A 21,663-nucleotide genomic window follows, 5' to 3' on the forward strand; every position below is an offset into this window, starting at 1 on the left:
GGCGTTAAATAGCCTAACAGTGCTGATGCGCCATTAAAATAAAATCAATCAATCAATCACAAACATTGAAATGTTAGGTTTTCATCTGTCATTAACATTTTGAATTTAATACCAGGGGATTTCATATCTTGTCTTCAGGAACTCATTTCTCAGATTTGAGCATAAAGAGACTAAAAGATTATGTTACAGAGTGAAACATAAATTAATAAGGATTTTGATAACTGTTTTATTATATTTTCAGTATGTGAAAAGACTGAAAACTGCTGTGGAGAACATCATGGAAATAGAGTTAGTGAAGGGAAATAAAGGTATGGAATTTGATCCTGGAGTTAACAGCTTTTCTAACAGATCCCACCTCTGCATACAGAGATCCTATATAGGCTTTGTTTTGTAAGATAATGAAATTGGTCCCCTAGCAGGGTCAGACAAACATGTACCAGGAGTCTAGAGGACTTCCAGAATGTCATGCCAGTACATTATAATTTGTTTTTTTATTTTCTCGGACATAATCGAAAATGAAGATGTCAAAGAGAAAACAATTACTTATTTGTAATAAAAATTTCTTTTAATGCAAATAGTTTCTTATAAAGAGGTATTATTGCTGTACTCAAGGATAGAATCCTGTTGTCAAGGTCAAATACATACTGTCCAAAAATAGATCCTTGTAAGCAGATTGGAATCTCGCATGTGTTGTACTAAAGCTGTATAGCATGATGACCGTGATCCCCTAATATCAGGTGAACTGATCTAAATTTAAGCTCCCTGATATACATAGTAGTTTATAACACCAGTACTTAGATTGTAACAGTTATTGCAAAGGATCCATGTCTTTAAGCAGTATTGCAGACCAGTTTCTTCACTACCAATGTTTTCTCCAGCTTTCCAGGGAAGGAAGCTCTCAAAGCCATATAAATAAAGTTTATGGGGCCTTTGTGCTTCAAAAGGGTACCTGTTGGTTATTTACTTATTACTTGCTTATGACATCACCAAAATTTAGAACATGTATATGCATTTCTTTTCAATAATTTGCAGTAAATTTGTGCTAGTTCATGACATTACTAAATTATTGTTCAGTTATTATCTTGTTGTTATTTATTTTAAGAACTTGAACAGAACAGATACGTTAGAATTGAAATCATTTCCTACACATATAATAGTTATCATAGATGTTTTCTTTTAAATTGCTGCAGATTTATTAGCAAAATTAAATCTTTATTTTGAAGCCATGCTTCTCATTTTCATTATAAGCAAAGTGATGATTTTATTTTCTTGCACATTCTTATGCTTGATTGGTTGAATTGTCACTCCCAGAACTGGTATTAGACGCTGAGGGAATATCCCCAATGTCATCTTCATTTCAGTTCAGTAATTGTATGTGATTTCTAAATTTATAGTACTTGCATTTATATCGGACCTTTAGTCATTATCACTGTCAGTGACCTGAGGTGTCAAGTGTGAAACAGTGAGACATGCTTTAGTTCTTTTTGATTCACTTGCTTTTTAGATTGATCAAGCATGAAGTAATCTTGATCAGCAAGAAGCTTGTAAATTTCCCAAGTGATTAAATCTTTTGTTAGGAATACATGATTGACTTGCCATGGAGCACAAAGATAACTATTTTTGTGCACCATTTACAATGCCTTGCAGACATTTATATATGCACTTTAAAATTTTACTTGGTAAAAATTTGATAAGAACATAAAACCAGAGCAAACACGGTATTACATATTTTAATTTAGTTATTTTTGTTATGTTTTCTTTAATTTAGGCCTTGGCTTTAGCATTGCTGGGGGAATTGGTAACCAACACATTCCAGGGGATGATGGGATATTCATCACAAAAATTATAGAGGGAGGTGCTGCAGAACAAGATGGTCGTCTTGCTGTTGGAGACAGGCTGATTGCTGTAAGAACTTTTGTCAGATCTTTCAGAAGAACTTGACAGATAATATGCAATATTACCTGATTTCTCTGATTCATTGTGTGAGGTCTATTAATTTCTGAATGCATTTCATCCATTTTGATATAAATTTACCCAATTTGTATATGTATGCACACTGAATTGGCCAAAGTTACAAACTGACATACTGGTACAGTAAGGACCAAATTTTTATTGCCTCATGTCACTGTAGATGGGACATGCAGGGTTTTCCTTCAGCAGTTTCATTTGGCTATGGATGTGTCAGTTTCAGACCTGTGCAGAAGTTACATTTGAATTTTTATTGTACACATCATTAAGGAATATATTCTTTGTTATGTATGACCATATTGTGTGCTAATTTTACGTATTAAATAGCTGATCTTGCCCATTGTTGGTTTGTTCTATAAGATAAGGTCACTTTGTTTAGTAGACATTTTTATGTGACCTTTTGTCCTGGGAAGATGTTGAAGTGATATTGTTGATGAATTTGATGAGGGTTCGAGTTAAGGATCTTTGATTTCCCTATAGGAAATTCTGGGTCACCAGATTTCTAATTGGTTAGCTGCTAAAGGAACTGATCTTGTTGACAAGTTGGAATGATGTGAAAATAAATATTTGACCCTTATCTTGGTTCTGAAATTGTCTTTCTTTTTTTAAATAAGGGCTGTTTACCTGAGAATTTTGTATTCCTTTCTTAAACACCAGGTTTAGTAGAATCAGCTTTAGTTGTGTCCAGTCATAATTTGAAAGGATTTATTTCAAGTTTTCATTGGAAATACAAGGAACTCATAAGCTTTAGGACTAAGAAACTATTTTGGAATTACTGTGAATTCTTATTAGGACAGTTTGGGTTATATTACTGCGGTACATCAAGACTGTTAGCACATCAAACTATTCCATACTATTGGCACATTAGCACAGTATCTTGAACTTCATTTAGAACTCATTTGGTATGCTCAATTTGTTTGGTCTTGGGATAGAACTTTCAGGAATATTTAGGATAGATTCACCTTACTGAAAGTTTTTATTTTTTTACTTTGTAATCTAGAGAAATAAAGTATTTATTGAAATTTTACAAAACTTGTTGGTTTTCACTGTTTTTATTATTTGTTTCTTAGTATAAGATGGTAGGGCCATAACAGCTAGTATGCATTTTACAAGTCATTGTTATGTAAATTTACATTACATGAAGAAATTTAATTTCAACAAGTTTCTTTTAGCATGATTCTTTATGGTATTAAATACCCATAATCTGCATTGAAGGAATTTGGGCAATAAGTTAATAATGATGTCAAATGCATGCAAGATTGGATTTGTTCCATAATGTGAGGGAGAGAACTTGTACCCCCCAAAAAATAACCCTTGTAGCCTGTGTGTCTAACAGGGTCTGAAACACTATAATTGCAAGAACTTGAAAAGTAGGTCACTATCTCCTCTTGAAAGCAAAAATGATTCATCCTAAAACAGAATCCCACACCTACTCAACAATTGCGACAGTATTTCTTTAAACAGATTACCGGACCTTTCTTTATTAGAACCGTCTGGCTTTTCAAAAGTAATACTTGTATCTGCATAATTGATTTTATTTTAAAATGTCCATAATATTATTTTTTAAAGGAAAAAAGGACTGTAGATTAAACACAGCCAGTTATTGAATTTGGGTTAATTATCAGTTAGGCACTTTTGCCTCATTCTGACATGTCCAGAAAACTTGCGAACCCATTTATAACATTGGAGCCGGTATGGGCCCCTATTTCACTTTAAAATATAATGGCTGGAGATCACATTTTAGGAACTACTAATATTGGTAGGGCTTATTGATATGAACGTTATTTGCATGAGCTGCAAAACTGTCATGTTATGTCACACGGCAGCTGCTTTGATGCAATGCCATACATTTGATCTGAGACTATATTCATTCGCTAGACATGCAACAATAAACACAGCAAATATATCTTATCGACAATAAACATATGTTTGTAGCTCATTACTTACGAAATAGAATAGTGACTGTTCACTATGAATTTTGTTCTGCACTTCATCGAGAAGGCCAAAAATAATTATGGTTTTCATGATATCAAAATCATTACATCATTTTACCCACAGGAATTTAAATTTACTTGCAGCTACATTATTTCAAGTTTAAATGAAATGTTTTTGTTTTGTCTCTAGGTAAATGACGATAACTTGGAAAATGTTACACATGATGATGCTGTAGCTGCTCTGAAAAGCACCTCGGAAGTTGTGAGATTAACTGTTGCCAAGCCAACATATTTTCCAGAAAATGTGCCACAAATTGAATCTCAGCCATCACCACCTCCTGGTTAGTAGCCACATTGAGGAAATTAAAAAAAAAAAAATTAGGGATTGGAACCTATAGATTTTGCAGTAGGCATTAAAAAATTAAAATCTGTAGATTTTATTATAGTCTGCATTTGAGCCATTCATTAATTTGGATAGGAAGCCAAATTGTAACACAAGGAACACCATTCACTTTAAGGCATCCCAGAGTTCATGGCTTTTGCATTCATGTAAAACTGGAATTTATTGAAATTTGCAAAGTATGGGATAGATATTTTGAACTATGCTGTGGAAATTTCATGTGAATAACTACTAAGACTCAACAAATATTTCTTATACATCACCTTGCCAGTGTGCAGCATTATTATGTCAGCTTTCTACTATTGCAAATGAGACAGCAACTCCTAACCTATAAGGGTAAAAAATGTTGACATGTAGTAATATACATTTTTAGACATATCGTACTATTATACCAAAGTTTACTTAAACTTAGATAAATATACGAGACTTTTAAAAAACATTTAATACAGCAGGATGTCGTCGTTGATGATGACAGTCAGCCTGTTGCCATAGCAGATATAATCATGCCCTACTCGTCATATACAATCAAAGTATTTTATGTTGACACTTACCCAGATTGTACATGATTGATATTGATATTGATGTAAATATTTTCCTGCAAACTGAATATTTCATCATTATTGGTTCCAAAAATGTTTAAGATATGACAGTTTGAGTATGTGTATGAGATATAGTGGCATTTGAATAGGTGACAGACATTAGGCCAGAAAGTTCATCAGACTTCCAGTGTGCTTGTAAATCATATGATGGTCAAACCTTTGTTAACGATCGTATTGGTTGATTGTCTATCAATATGTTAATCTTCAGCCATCACCATTGGAAAAGAAACACATCAGTCTCACCATTGACAAGTGAGACTCCTGACAGATCTGAGACAAACTGTCTTGCCATCCTGTCTTTCATTATCTGAATGCTTCTCAGTCTTGCCTGTGAGACTTGTGTATCACTTTTTCAATGGCAGTGCCATTGTCATCGTTATAAAATACTGTGTGATTGTGTTTGAAAGTTGAACATATTCATTAGTGGCTGTATCCCTCAGCAACTGTAAAGTACAACTATGATTCTCTTGTTTGACTCCATCTTTGGACTTCCTGTCTAAGCGGAATCATAAAAATGTTCAGACACTACATTCCACAGAACATTCCTTAGTGTCCAAAAATAGTTTAGATAAGCAAGGTTGTGCTGTATATTTCCCCCCCAATTTCTTCTATTTTTGTACAAGTTTTTAAATTAAAAGTTATTTTAAAATAAGTCATCCAACCAAATTGTTTTCCAGTTTTAGCCCCTGTAGAGCTTCCTTCACCAGTTCAGACTTCTTCTTTCAAGTCTTTGTCCCCTACCACCAGTCCCAGACCTGCTGAAGTGGAGGAAGAAGCAAGCAGGTAGGTTTTTTTTGTTGTTTTTTTTTACATACAAAAATTTCAAATTATACTGTATGTCTAGTAGATCCCTCATCTGGTGAATAGCAATGGAGACACTCTTTAGCTTGGATTGTGCATTTGGGTTTTTTCTATCCTTACAACCCACAACCAGTCTCACCAATAAGGCTTATGTGATTGTAAGTTGCCTTAGATTGGCAAATAAAATCTGTTGGATGGAAAAGTCCAGTAGATCTTTGTACAGTGATTAACAAGACTGTGACCAGTATAGATATTGCATTGAAGAGAGAGAGAGAGAGAGTGTGTGTGTGTGTGTGTGTGTGTGTGTGTGTACGTATGCACAACCCACTACCTATGAAGGGCAGAGCTGTTAACTGCTATGATTTCACTGTATAGTCTATGAAAATTTTTCACATGAATATGGATAAGGTTCAGAGTATAGATTTTATGGGCTGTGGTTTTTATCAAAAAGATGCAGCATGTCAGCATTCTATCCATTTATTAGTTTTTTAAAAATATATAGCTGGAATGCCTGATTTTCTTGTAAAGTGGTAAATACTAGCATTTCAGACCATCACTGATACCAATGTGAAACCACAATTTTGGAGTTGTGATGATCAGTCAGTTGATGCAGATTATATTTAGTATAGAAGTTTTCAGGTATGGGAACCGAATTAGGGATCCGTAGTGTGGGAAATATCCAGATAGATGCATTGTGAGATACTTCAAAACTGTTTATGATCAATGATTATTAGAGTGGGAGGCTTTGGACAGGTGGTTTAAGTTATGGACAGGACTTTAGTAAACTAGTGTTAGACATCTGTCTGTGTAAACATGCCTGGATGGAGGATATTATGGTAGGCCACATTAGGTTAGTGCCAGAAACCTTAATGCTATGAGAAAACTACGCTTGAGACCTTTCACCTCCGTGCCATCTGCTGGGGTCCATGTAAAAAACATTGGTTGCTTGTCTTCTCAGGCAGCACTAAGTTCATTTGGAAGTTCATCACTCATACCTTCTTGGCCACAAGACACCCAGCCCATCACATTTAAGATACTGTGAAACACATAGGGTAAACTGCCTTTATTTAGATACAGTTGTAGGACAGAAAACTTTTTAGACTGTTCATCATTCTTTATGCAAGAGCTCAGTCCTGTAGTTGAGTGTCCTCATTTTCCACCCTTTCCAGTCAAAATATGATATTAGGTTGTTGTTTACAGATTTCTTTTAGTAATTTTTTTGGTTTCGTTTTGGATTTAAATTATTGTAAATATATGTTACTGAACAGTTGGTGGAAACTTTAACCCTGGTAGTGTAGGAGCCATATATTTATGGATGATATCACCTAGTTCTGTATGCAGTAACCATATATTTATGGTCTAATGAAACCCCCATCTGTATATGGATATCGTATTTTTATGGCTCAGGACAGTAACCTCTATGGATGTCCAATCATTAATCATGTGCTAGTGATATCAGGGAGATAGTGCAAGTTATAGGCTAATAGATAACACCTTTGCATTATTGGAACAGTACATAGTGAAACAAACATTACAGCAGGCTTATTTGACAGGGAAGTCTCTGGTCAGCATTGGACATTAAAATAAACAATATGTTGGCTGTTCAGTAGCTGCAGTAGTCTCAGACAGTTGATGCTTATTACCGTATATATGAATGAGGTAGTTTTAATTAGAATAAAGTTCATTAGGCTTTGTGTGCAAGTGTAGCTGTATAATAGTTAGGAGGAGTATAATGGGGTTGTAGCATGTTGATATGCAAGTGTTCTAAAATGGCTATTCCATTCAGTAACAAATTCATGTTCCACAAAATCAAGTTTAAAATAGTTGACAAGTTTTTGTTTATCTATGAATATGTCACCTACAGAGCTGTTTCTTGTATTGGGGGGATACGTTTGCACCACCAAGAGTGAGAACTATAATAAACTTGAAAGGGACCAACCATTCATTTGGGGGTGGGGTGGTCAGGTACTGCCTAGCTGAAATTCTTAAAAAGAATGAGCAAGAACACGTGACTCCTGTCCTATAAAATTCTGTTTTCATTTTGCCCTGCCTCTCTTTCTCTCTCTCTCTCTCTTGCTCTCTGCAGTCAAGTTGAAAAGGAAATGGACAAGAGAAAGACAGAGACATAGAGATATTATCCACTATTTAATGAACCCAGTCTTATGACAGCAACATGAAATATTTGTGACTTTGCAATCTGAAAATTAAGAACCCTTCATTCAATAGCCGATCTTTTGACCTGATGTAAATCCTTTTTTTTTCATCAGTTTCAATTTTGTTCAGTTTGTACAGAGCTTGTTTCTGAAGTTTGCCAATGAACTTACAAAGCTCAACATATTTTTATTTTTATTTTCCTGAAATGTTTGAGAACTAGCAAGTTAAATAAAATTTATTTAAAATAAGTCTACCATAATGAAAGTGTATGAAAAATATTTGATCCACTATTGCCACTGAATAAAAACATGCACATGAACTTTAAAGGAAAAATAAATATCTTTAATCAAAAAAGTGATCTGAAGATTTTAAAATCAAATAGAGATCACTTTAAAAACTAAAAAAATCTTGCATGAAAATACTATTGTTTATTTCAGCCTCACTTGGCGGTAAAGATCAAAGAGCTGGCTTTGTCACACTGGCAGTTCTCAGCTGATGTTTTGTACCATATGTAACCGAAAAATAGTACACCACTCAATTGTGACAAGAGAAGACTAATGGCTGTGATAATTCTGCTGAACCTGATGATATTATAAAAACTTACAGATGTAGACACTGTAGAATTATTACAGAACTAAATGCCTAGATTAAGGAGACCATTGACAGTTGTGCTCATGCTAGCTGAACATTAGAAGATGTATTAAAATTAACATCTCTAAACAACTCGAGATGTAAAGAAAGTTATTTTTGGTAATGTATTAAAGAACATATTGATTATACAGCTATGAAAGAAATCATGGACATAATGTATCTAATACTAGTGGTATGCTTTCAGTTTGCATATTAATAATTGTAAGGGAAAGTTAAGATGCACAAAAGATTCAGTAGTGGAGATGGCATAAAGAAAATTGTATTTATTGTTTTTCTAGAAATAATCCAAAAAGTCTTTAAATCTAAAAATCCTAAGGTTGTGAATTTTTTTTTTATATTTTGAAAGAAAAATTTATTTTTGTTTCTTTTCAACATGATGTGATGAAAAAAACAACTGAGGATGGATTTTATCAGTTATTACATTTGTTACATGTATAGTTACTTGTATTTGTCAGATTTATTCTTGCTTGAAATAGTAATTGCTTATAGTTTTACTTAAAATCTTTAAGACATCTGCCTTTCAACAATTTTCAAAGGAGAAAATTAGTTTTCTGTTATTCTTGCTTAGTTTGACTTCATTGCATAAATGGTATTCTCTTCATACTAAACATAACCAATAAAATTGTTCTACATGTATAATAATGAGTATTTACCTTCATAATTAAAATAGGTTGAAAACATTGAGTTCTTTGAAAAATGAATGCTGTTTTGAATTGGATTAAAGATATTGCCAACAATAATATTTTTAAAACAACAACATTACATTTTGGTTGCCATGGCAGCCTATATAAATCTGTAATTGTTTATCATTTTCATATGATTAGTATTGGTTCCTTATCAGTGAAATATAAGTGAATAGAATAATAGTTTAAATGGAGACTATTTTTGATTAATAATACTTAAGAAATAATGCATCATCTTGGATATGTTTGCCTGTAAAATTTTAATTACCTAACATAGGCCTAAAAATAATGAACTTAGGTTACAAATGATACTGTATGTAGACAGAAATTTAACTGTCAGTGTACACATTTTGAATAACAATATTTCATGGAAAAGTATAAATTATATTTGATTTTTGTCAACAAATACTTTTATACTCTATTTGGTTGCTATGGTAACCATGAACACACACCAGTTTCACTGACATTGTTAGTGTTTGCAATCTGCATGCATATATACATCACTGTCTTCAATTTCACCCCAATCTGAACTTAAATACTAGTTTTAAAGCTTCTATGTGGATTTAGCTCAAAAAAGTCTATAATGTTCTGAAACAATTCAGCATATGCCGATGGGGCAGTTAGAATCAAGTCAGCATTGGTAACAAGGTCATACAAAAACAACAGTACTACCAGGATTAATACGGTTACCCTTTTTTGCCTTGCCAATTAAATCAAATGGCAGAATTTCCAGACCTATCATACATAAAACAGAAAAGCTTTTAAATAACTTATCTAAATCCACCTAAAACAGTTCAACCAAATCAGACAAAGTATCTTTGCATGAAAGGTTTTCATACTTGCAGAAATGATGCTGGTCAGTCTTTATGTATAGTTGCAATTACCTTCAAACAGTTGAAACAGAGTAGTAAAAAGAACTTGGATTGCTGCTCAATAGAACGTAACCAATTTTGACAGAAAGCATCCTGAGATAAGTCATTTTAAATTACATTTATGTACCATAAAATATGGAAGAAAATACAGGAACAGAAAACATTGAAAGAATTTATTTCCTAATGTATACAATCAACAGCATTGGAAGAAGTTTATGCTCTGTCCTCCTACTGGTTCAGACATTTTTGGTCCACAAGTCATGCATTTGGATATTAGGCAGATGTCAGATAGATGAAAATTGTCAGGCCTACTTGGGCCTCATGTTCTTTATAGTGATACCCATCCATATCCTCATGTATCTTCCTTATTATATCATATAATTGTATTAAGAAAAAAATTATTCAGGGGTGTATGCACACATTGTAGGACACAAGCATATTTGCTTCAGTCTGGCTTTTGATTATTTTGTCAGTGTAGTGTGGAGCTGCTCAGTTTGTCTTATATAAGCTTTTGTTCATGTTTTGAAATTTTCAGAGAGTATTTTGTGGATACTGGATTGGTGATGGTTCTCTTTCTCTTCATTAAAATATTATTTGGCACGTTTGTTGTTTTACTACTTATATGTTTACATTTTTTCAGTATGTGTGCTTTGCAGGGTTGTAAATTGTGAAGTTTAGGGATTTTAATGCACTGTAGAGAGGGTGTGTGTGTGGTGTGATTGTAAAAGGATGAAATTGCCCAGAAAAGGCTTGCCATGCAAGTACATTTCCTGATACCACTTTCCCATTTTTTGACAAGAATCATGTTGACATTGGATCTGAATATTGATGAGTTCACATGTGATAATATGGTGAATTCTGCACAATTCACTGTTACAAAAACTAAGGTTTGCTACCTGAACGGAAAATTATTTTTTATATTTTTTCATTTATTGTAGATTCTTTTATTTTGTATTTATGGTATATTGCTTATTGTGTTCATATTTGAACAGAGACACTCAATGCAATTCCCTTGTATGTATTTAAAAGCTGAAAATACTTTGGGAAGATAAAACATTCCAAATAAACATCGAACATACAGTCCTAGAAGATAAAAGTGTTTAAATTTTTTGGAAAGATACATCAGTAATTAAGTCCTTAAAGAATACAGTAGTATTTGTTATACCAACCACTTTCTTTTAGAAAAGACCAATATATTCTTCGGTAGTGTGTCATCTGAAAGCTTCCTAATTGAGGTTATGTCATACATTATGTGGTGCAAGTCAGTATCTCAAACAAATTGTGGTGAAAGTTGATACAGAGAGAAGAAAATTTTCTGCTGTCAGTGGACACAGGCATAGTACACAATGAGGTCATGGTCATATTGGCCTTTACAAAAATTTATGTATTGCAGCTTTGGCCTCACAGCATCCAACTTAAACATTTTTAAACTCCAGGCTAGGGTTTTGAACAGTGGGATTATGCATAACTAGATCCTAGTAGACTTTATCAGGGGAGGTAACCAAGCTAGCATTCACTTCTGATATTGTAAGGCATTTAATTGTTGTCTGCCTTGCATTGCATAGGAAAGTGTCTTTTGACCTTGAGCAAAGAAGAAGTGACCATGTCTCTGATGTGTTTGATTTTGCAGGTGTGAGAAAATGTAATATCTTTAGTTAAGTAATATTATGGAGGCATTTAATTACATGTAAATAGGAAGAGGACATGGGTTAGTTTAACATCATTTTTCAGGACATAATAAGCTATACGTGGCAGTATGTACCTGGTGGAAGATTAATCTGGGAAACCCACCAACCCATGGAAAGCTACATGCAAGCTTTCTTACATACCCATGATGGCTGAGCCAGAGACTCAAACCAATGCAGACAGAGGTGAGATGTAAGTGATCTGTGAAGGCCACATGTTAGACCACATGGCAGCTTTTTGCCCCAAGAGATAATTTAGTAGAAGAAATTGGATTATAGTTTGATTTTGCACTGTACTAGATTCTAAATGCATGAAATTCAGACTTAAATTATCATGTCAGTACTAGTACAGTCTTTGATCTTTTGGACCTAAGGAATGTCTCTAGGATGTATGATTTATGAATAATGGTTTTGTATTAGAGAGAGATGTATACTGGTGAGTTTACTGTTGCAGATTGAGATCCCAAGACAGATATTGCAGTAATTTAAAAAGTCTTCAGATCTCTGAACAAATGATTCTTCCCCCTTCTACAGACATTAACATTGATTTTATTTTGAGTTAACATAATTTGGAATATAATTCTCTTTGGTACTATGTTACTCTTGATGTCCAGTTAATACATTGACATGATGTTACTCTTGGTGCCCAGATATCACAGTGGCATTATGTTACTCTTGATATCCAGGTATCACAATGACACTTAGTTTTGGTGTTCAGGTATCACAGTGACATTATGGTATGCTTGGTATCCAGATATCAGTGGCACTATTTAATTTTGATGTCCCAATATCACAGTGGCACTGTTACTCATGGTGTTTAGATATTACATGGACACTATGTTACAATTGTATCCAGATATCACAATGGCATCAACATCTGAGATACTTTATTCAGGGCTTTCTTGCAGCAAATTAGAACATTTGGGATATTCAGAGGGTATGTACATTCACAGAGGTCTTAGATTTCAGCAGTGATCAAACAGCTTATGGTCAGCCTAAATTGTATGTATCCAGTTGAGTCCTGATTATTTAAGATTGCAATGGCATTCAGTTGTATCCTGTACATAATCATTATTGCTGCAGGGACTATTCTAAAACTAAAAAGAAGGCAGGGAAGTTTAACAGTTTATCCCATCATTTGAAAAACAGTGATAGGGTGGGGGGATTTAGTAAAGTAATTATTATTCCTTGTGTTAAGATGCCATAATCAAAGCACCATATTTTGGAACAGATTTGTACTTATGTGCACTGGTGATGATTAGACAGGATTTCCACTTTTCTTTGACCCAGTTTAGTGCCAAGTTGCTGTTGTAAGAATCCATAATGATAAGTCCTTTTTAAATAGAAGTTTTTTGATGATGACTAAGGTGCAGAAGATCACTCAGTAATCAGGAATAAACATACTTTATTAAAATCATATAATTTAGTATTAAATCTTAGAAAAACAATTCATATTTTACTTGTGCTCTGTAAAGACATATACATGACTAAATTGACTTGCACTTTAAAACAGATCCTGTTGCAGTAATTAGTGCAGAGACATTTGCTGTTAAGATTTCTTTGTATATTGGAACTCCCATTCCTCATATTCCAGGTATCCATTTATATGCAGGGTCTTATCCCCATATTGTAGCACGCATAATCATATGTATTTATGTATAGGATTTAACAGCATGTAAGTACAATACCAGCTGTTTAACCATAGTCACCATATTGATCTCTAAACTGTTTCCACTTTCTTCTCATAATTATGGAAGCTAAGTCAGGTTAACCATTCTTCAGGGATTTTTTTGTCTCCATGCTTTTACAACAAAAAAAAAATCATTTGGGGATATTACTATGCAATGCTCAGTTTGTCTGTTGCCCACATCTCCTAAAATGAAAATTTGTGCAAGGTGGAAATTTTTTGAAATTTTGTACAGAAGTTGCCATGGTGGTAAGGGGTGTCATTATAGTCTCCTATGCATGGGTCCTGGGAGGTTTAGAAGTCAAATGCACACAAATTCTTATTACCCTAACATTTTCAGATGAAACTTCATATATGCAGCCATAGCAAGAATAATGGCTGCAGGAATATGCAAAATATATTATTCTGCCTGATGACCACAGGGTCATTGCAGGGATTGGGGAGGTGTTGGTGTTGGAATATGCATGAAAAGCATTGGAATTGGCAGTGATGAACCATTGTGGTTGATCTACTATAAAACTACTGAAGAAAAAGGACCCCTGATACAACAGCAGGGTTGTATTACAATCATCTGCTCACTAACAACTCAAGTCGCTTCAAGAACAAACTCGCCTCCATTTATCTAGAAACCTTCTTTAGCAGTAGTGTGCATAACTGTTGTAAATTTGATATTGATTGTTCTACAGAAAAATTCTTCTATTGATCCATAATAAGTGACATTAAGTTGTACTGATTGGTATCAATGGACATAGCTAAGGGCAGGCTTTCACTACTACCAGTTATTCCTACCACACTGTCTTTAAAGCCGAATTGTCCACAAAACGCTTCACTTCGAAAACCGAGACAAGGCTTACAACATTGGTGTCATACCCTTATCACTGCCTTGCCTTCTCATTGCACAGGTTTATGCCATCCAAAACAAAAGTGAAATGGAATGCAATTCAAGGTAGAATTGAAAGCTATTAGAGTAGGGGTTGAGTCAAACCTTTCTTTTCAGTTGATAAAGTATACTTTTTGGTGAAATGAAATGAATGTTTATTTTAGCCATTTTAAATAAAAGAAATTTGGCCATTTTAAGCAAATCATGCTTCTGTATCATGTATCATTCAGAGTCAAATGAGCTTAAAACCTGTTGGATCCCCCTGAATTTACTTTTATGGCAAAAAACCTATCAGAGGAGTGATCAAGCAGAAATAAAACTAATAAAAGGAGGCAAAGGCCTGATTTTAGACCAAAACAATTTTAATAAGAAAGAAAAAAGGTAAAATGCTGTCTGAAAATTACAGACTGTAAAATTAGTTATTTAAAGTCACTTTATTTTTATTGACTAATTCTATTAAGTGATAGTTTATGTTACCTGTGTAGCAACATGAAATATTTACATCCAATGTATAGTTGACATGACACAAATAGTAATGCAAACATTTCCCATCCAAACATTGGGTAGAAACAGCTACTTGAATACTGTAGAAATTTGTATATGGTTCAGTTCATTGATCAAGTCCTATCAGATCCCAATCCAAATTAATCCTATGTGGGTATAAATTCTTTTATTTACCCATGCAGGCAAAACACCACTCCCAATTACAATGAGGCAAAAGCCATGGGCCAGTCCACCCTCAGGTGTTCGAGTGTGATCACAAGCAATTACAGCCAACTCATTCATCACCATGCAGCTTAGAAGCTGTGCACGCAAGCAGTCCTCTCATCTCTGAAAGTGGACATTTACCCTATATATTCAATTATAAGTCTAGTCCAACTGCAAACAGCATAGACCCTGATCTGCCATAACATACTGCACTGATACACACATGCACACACACACAAATAACACACCACAGTCTACCCATAAAATGTGAATCATTGAATATAGTCGTATAAAACTGAAATTTGCTTATCATTTTTTATGTATATGAAATGCGTTTTTAATGCTGATAATGACAGTGAAGATAAGATTGATGTAAATAAAATAAGATTGCCTCGTGTAACTTACTTAGATCACTATCTATTCAAACAAACAACATTGCTGCTTGTAACGATGATCACTATCTACTTATGACAGTAGTATGTATTAGATCTGGCTGACATAAAAGCAGTCTAGAAATTGTGTGAATTAATTGACAAAATTCAGATTATGTAGAAGACACCCTCAACTTTTATTCAGTATCTGAACCTGGTCTACCAGTTTGTCAAGCCAAGACTGCTCCATAATCAGTATAGGGCAAATGCTTTGTCTGCCTTACATACATGAATGAAAGAAATAAAAGATGAATAAGCCATCAATGCATTACAAGGAAGTCAGTAAAATTAAGTAAGGCTGCAAGTGGCATATTAGATCAGCAAAACTACAATAACATCAAGCATTACTCAGAAGTCAGTCAGATACAGTGAGTAAGGATGTATGTGACATAATTAGCTCAGCAAAGTTATAGTAGCATAAAGCATTACGCAAAAGTTAATAATATACATTGAGTAGAGATGCATGTGGATTAAGGGCAAAAATACACTAACATCAAAACAAATGTTGTGTGTAAAGATGTGCACATCTATCAAGGAATCTGCACTGTTGATGTTCATTAGCATCTGAAGCATGTCTTACTGTATACAGTTTTTCTATACACTTTTGTTGTTCATAGGAGCTGCTTAATATGTTTAATTGTTGTTGCATTACTTACTTAAATGTTTCACCCCAAATCAATTTTTGACTGGTCGTTCTTTTCTATCTCTCTTCCACCAAAGGATGGCTGATTTTTAATCAAGGACTTCAAGCCCTGATGAACTACCTTTGATCACATGGTTAATTATAACACATTAAAAAAATCACCCTGCATTTGGTCTAAACACTCAAAATTATAACAGTTAGGTAATCAATTAACAGCTTGTTGTGTATACTTATTAGCCTTAATCTGATTACTGGGCCACACATATTTGCACAAGTTGCAACAACAGCAGTAACAGTTCTTGTTGCAGGTAGACCATTTCTTGCTGATTTTTTGAAAGCATGGATAGAATACATAAAATTAGTGTGTGCAGCAGCTGGCCTTGAAAACAGTATCTTTATCCTGCTGCCATTAGAATCACATGCGTGTTAAAGCTAAGTGAGCACTAATTGTAGATAATCCAGTCAATCTGTTCCCCATACAAAGGTCACATGCTTCACTTTGTACACAAAGTTTACAGCTTTCAACAGAAGTCTGGGAAGTAGACAATCTTCATAAAGGTCATGGGCATACAAGGGGATATATATTATTAAATTACTAGTCTTTCAACATCCTGGAAATAAAATGCTACATTTCATCAGCATGGTCAAAGTTTTCTCAGTCCAATTAGAATTATTTTTCACATGCCCTATGGGCACTTCACTTTGAATACAGGAGGGGCTCAACACATAATTAGAGGTGTCCCAGACATCAGGCTATTGGATTTTTGTAGCACTGCCCATGGTCGTCAGAATCTGCATAAAAATTTAACCATTTTCTCCTTAAAGGGCCTCCTGTACAAATTTGAAAAAAATTAACTTTGCTTTCATTTTCTGTTTGATTCAAAATGGATGTTGATGCTTTCACATTAATTTATATGACAATAAAAGACTATGTTCTGGTGTCACAAATAGGATGAAATAGTTTTGTTACATAGTAATGTATTCTCCTTTAAGAATTGCAGTTTTAGAGCAGTGAATAAAGCAAGTAGTTGTGTTGTGTAATTGGATCATGGGGGTCATCTCAAATTATGAAGGACTAAAAGTACACATTGTAACGTCTCTCTCACTCTCTCTCTCTCTCATAAAGTTAAAGAATAAAAGGGTAAGCCATCTATCTTTATGTATATGGTACACAAACAGACTCATCGGAAATTCACACACAGTGCATGTTTAATGTTAATAAATGAAGCTTTAGAGGATTTTTATCATGACTAAATAAGACAAATTGATCCACAGACATAGTTGGATCCACTGACGTTGATGGACAAAGTAAATCCCATTTACCACCAGCATAATGGCAGGATATTGTAAACAGAACTATTTTGAGCAGGTTTGAAGTACCGACTCCTTTCCAAAAAATAATGAGAATTATCAGGGGGCAAACAAAATATACTTTATAAGAACCAAGTATGGTTCACTAGGATTAAATTGAAATAATAGTAAAGAAAATTAGTAACCTGCAGTTTCAACTTGCTTTAGAGATGTTTCTCCATTTTTGCATTAAGCTTTATGACTGTCTATTTTATATTTTATTTTTTTTGGGGGGGGGGGGTCAGTATTTTAACACCAAAACTATAAATTTCCAGCCAGTGATATTAGTTGAAAAGAATTAACTATCTTGAGGTATAAGAGAAAAAAATACTTCTAGTTTTAAAAATAAGTCCATTGTCTGCCCTCCTCCCTGCCACAGTAATTGGTTTGTCCGTTAGCAGACAGTATTTTATTCTCCATACATACAACAATTGTAGAAAATCTGAATAATACTTTTTTCTCTCAAAAGTTTGACTTAATTCCAATTATAGATTTTAAAAATATTAAAACAAGTTTCTACCTGGCTGATGTTAAGAGACTTTATTGCTGTGGATATTAAACAACATTAAAACACTGGACAGTTGAACATTTCTTGACATTTGGACAACATTAAATGAAGTATTTTTGAAGATGTGGATATTATGTTTCTCACCTGGCTGTCATGAGGACCAGTATACACACATTTGTTTGTAGATTATGACATAAGGAATAGTTCATCAAATACTTGAATAAAAATGTTACCAGTGTATTTTGGGGGAGATGTGAAGATGTGTATTTTCTGCCAGGTTGCTATGGAGTTTTAATGATTGCTATGGAAGCTGTCATAAATAGAATTTTCCTTAAAATACTCCTTGAATGTTTAGCCAAATATAGTTATTATTTTAGATATCAGAGTGTGATTTGATCCGATTGTTATGGGAACTAAAACTTTGTCACTTAAGGGGATCTTGGCAGTTTCCAAGTTGTGACCCAGATGAAACATACACATACGGACTATCCCTGCGCAAAAAAACATAACCCAAAAGTCCAATAAAAATGTTATAACCCTGGCACTGAAGATGACACAAAAAAAACTTTTAGATTTCCACCTACAATATTTCAAGTATTTAGATTTTTGTAAAAATATTAACTTTCCATTTGAAATTGTTGTTTTTCCCTGCACCCTGTTTATATGATGGGCCAATTTTCTTCAAATTTTTCATAAAATATACATTTTCCATTCAGTTGTCATGACTGAGAAGGAATGGTTGTGAGATACATACAAGTAGTGAATGGGAAAAGGTAAATGACATAAAGCAATCTATGCACAGTTACAATTGATTATTGTTGTATTATTATTATTATTATTATTATTATTATTATTATTTCCACAGGTTTTGTTTAATTGGAAAAAGATAAAAACCTTTAAAGTTTGTGGTTTTTGTTTTGAAACTATTTCATGGTATTTGTGATAGCGGAGTTCCTTGGATTGCTAGGTATTTAATGTATACAATGTTGCCAAACAATAAAATTTTATTTTGTCCCTTCAGATGATAATTTTAAGATGCTGTATTATGGTTTTGGACAGCAACACTGTTTTACTTTGCAAATATTCATACAAACATCACTTTCTTTCCAACCAAGAGCGTAAATTAAAATGTATTTTGTAAACAGAAACTAAACCGGTTCTTTGGAAATACTGTAGGTAAAGTATAGATCGGATCAGGGTAAAAATAAACATAGAATCCTGCACTGTAATAGTTAAACTTTTTTCAGTGTAAGCTGTGTTCACAGTAGGTCTTAGCTGACAAAATGCTTTTGGATTCTAATATAGCTCTGGCAGGCCTCTGCTAACTTGGCTTGAATAATCATGTTAAACAATCATTTTAAATGTAATGTGTGATATGATACCTGAAAAAGATAGATAATGAATAAGGAATATAAATGAAAACAAATTCATGAATTATGATACCCTGCTAAATGCATCTACAGTTCATACAATGCACAGTAAAGAAATTTTTTGAATTAAGCAATATTAAAGATATAAGAAACAGTTTTTAGTTATGTAGATTGCATGCACTGCAGTCATGCACTGTTGAAGGTTAAAAAGGATATAATTGCAGTTGCATTAGTTGATAAATGAAGGGAAGATTTCCGGGGTCAGAATATAATCATGTAATTAGACCCAGTTGTGTTTATTTCTGTATAAACTGCATGGAGAAGTACTTTATACTAACTTCTGTAAATAGTGTCAAGTGCAAAGTAACTAACATAAACAAAAATGAACAGAAAGGCATACACACTGCATACCTTTGAAATGAAATAAAAATGCTAGGTTTATATTTTATTTTAAAAATTGAATAATTTGATTTGACAAAATCAAATAACACATCTTTTCCGTTTTTCTGAATATAAATAATTCTTTCTTGGCAAGATTTGATAAAGAAAAGTTGGAAAACTCAGAATCTGCCAAGAACATTGGGGCTAGAGCACTTGCATTGCAGTTTGTTACAAATTAATTTAAAACTATAGGTAAATGGAAATAGGGATTGGGAGGAGGGGGGTTTCAAAAACTAACATTGTAACAGTTGGATTCACAGTCCTAGGCTACGATGTAAGATGCCAACCTTGATAGTTACGGTGTGTGAGTGGGTGGGAGATCCGCCACCTGACTCCCATTGTAACTGTCAGTGTCAATGTCTTGCATTTGTTTGACTTTTAGACCCCCTTCAGTATAACCTTTTACTAATAGTCTTAATTTCATTTTTAAGTAGCTCCTGAAGGTAGCCTAAACTGTTAATCAATACGATAATAAAAGATGCGAAAATTGGTTAGTCACGTGTTTGGACAATATCGTTTTGGCCAAGTCACAGTGAACTCATGATAGCATGAAATCCAAAAGTCATTCATATGTCAAACAAAAGAACACATTCTTTGCTTTGAATATTGACCTTTTACTCAGATCACTATGGCCAATTTAGCTAAAAGACCATGCTGTGGAATGTTCAAAACCTTAGACTGCCTACCATTGGTAGAATGTTTTGTTTGATATTGATGTAGCTATAAATGTTGACGATGGAGAATCCCCTGTTCTATAAATAGCTTCATAGTAGACGCCTCAATGAGAATTCATATGCTTTAGAAAGGCTCAACTCATAAGAAATATCTTTTTTTTTAAAAACAATAAAAAAGAAACAATATTATAAACAGTTGCAATTATAAGAGTTTAATGTTTTTTCTGAGTTTATCGTGGTATAAACTGTCAGTTGCTGAATCTTACAGTAAATAACGCCTGAATGTTTATATTTACACCTTCACACTATGTTAATTTCAGCAAGGGTTACTTTATTCATTTAATAAATGCATATCCATTTCTCCATCGTTAATGTAAAATATCGTGATTTAAATTTGGAAGCGTCAACTGGACATTGTGGTACCATCTAGTTTCTAGAGCATTACTAATCCAATGTGTAATGTCACCCTCTTAGTAAGAGGGGTGGTTAATTGGATTTGGCTGGCGTTGTCAAGAGAATGACCTCCCTTGATGTTATAGACCAGTGGGAGTGAAAAAAGAATAGAATTTCAAAAGAGAACTGAGCAAGAATACTGGAAAGACATAAAGCATTAAGAGCCCCCTTAGACAAGAAAAATAACAAATTTAATCAAACAAATTAAATGCGGCAATTCCAATTCAGTCTAAATTATGTCAACAGAATTTAATAGCAGTGCCCAATTTGGATTTATTTCATCATAATAACGAGTGGTGAAAAGAGCGCAATTTAAACGACTGATTTGCATCACCTTCCTCCCTTAACCGTGCGTGTATCAACGTCTTCTTATTTCCTCGACTTCCTATTCTCTATGCTTCATCCCTTCCTGGACTTCCTAATCCTTTATTCTGACCTCGTCCTTCTTTTCTTTGTACTTCAGTCTTAGGACTGTCCTGTCTCTCCCCCAAGAAAGCTGTCCTTAAAGAACAAAATTACCCCTAAATCTCTGTATGTACAACTTCCTACACGGACATAAAATTCCCTCACTTCGTTACTCAGAAGCATACTAGCAATCCACACACTGCATAAATTCTGACTTAGTATGGTAGAACATTACCCTCGCTTCACAGCAACAGGTCATAAATTACTACGTGAGTGTCTATCGATTATTACCATATTCTTTTCCCTATGCTAACTACATGTTTGATTACTATTGCATAAAATTCTCAAATTCTAACTCACAGCAAT

The 21,663-nt window shown here is 33.8% G+C and overlaps 1 protein-coding gene across 5 annotated transcripts in view; it reads left to right on the top strand.

The window, feature by feature from the left end:
* Positions 1 to 21,663, top strand: part of LOC149799849 (disks large homolog 1-like) — a 286,339-nt gene that overhangs the window by 158,808 nt on the left and 105,868 nt on the right. For all 5 annotated transcript variants that reach the window (XM_089959274.1, XM_089959275.1, XM_089959276.1 and 2 more), the window contains 4 exons: positions 242 to 308; positions 1,769 to 1,905; positions 4,093 to 4,243; positions 5,579 to 5,684. In XM_089959274.1, the coding sequence (XP_089815400.1) occupies positions 242 to 308; positions 1,769 to 1,905; positions 4,093 to 4,243; positions 5,579 to 5,684 (461 nt within the window). The remainder of the gene's footprint in view (positions 1 to 241; positions 309 to 1,768; positions 1,906 to 4,092; positions 4,244 to 5,578; positions 5,685 to 21,663) is intronic.

This window comes from Sinohyriopsis cumingii, chromosome 5 (genome assembly GCF_028554795.1).
Source record: "Sinohyriopsis cumingii isolate HCF-2022 chromosome 5, ASM2855479v2, whole genome shotgun sequence".
Taxonomy (NCBI): domain Eukaryota; kingdom Metazoa; phylum Mollusca; class Bivalvia; order Unionida; family Unionidae; genus Sinohyriopsis; species Sinohyriopsis cumingii.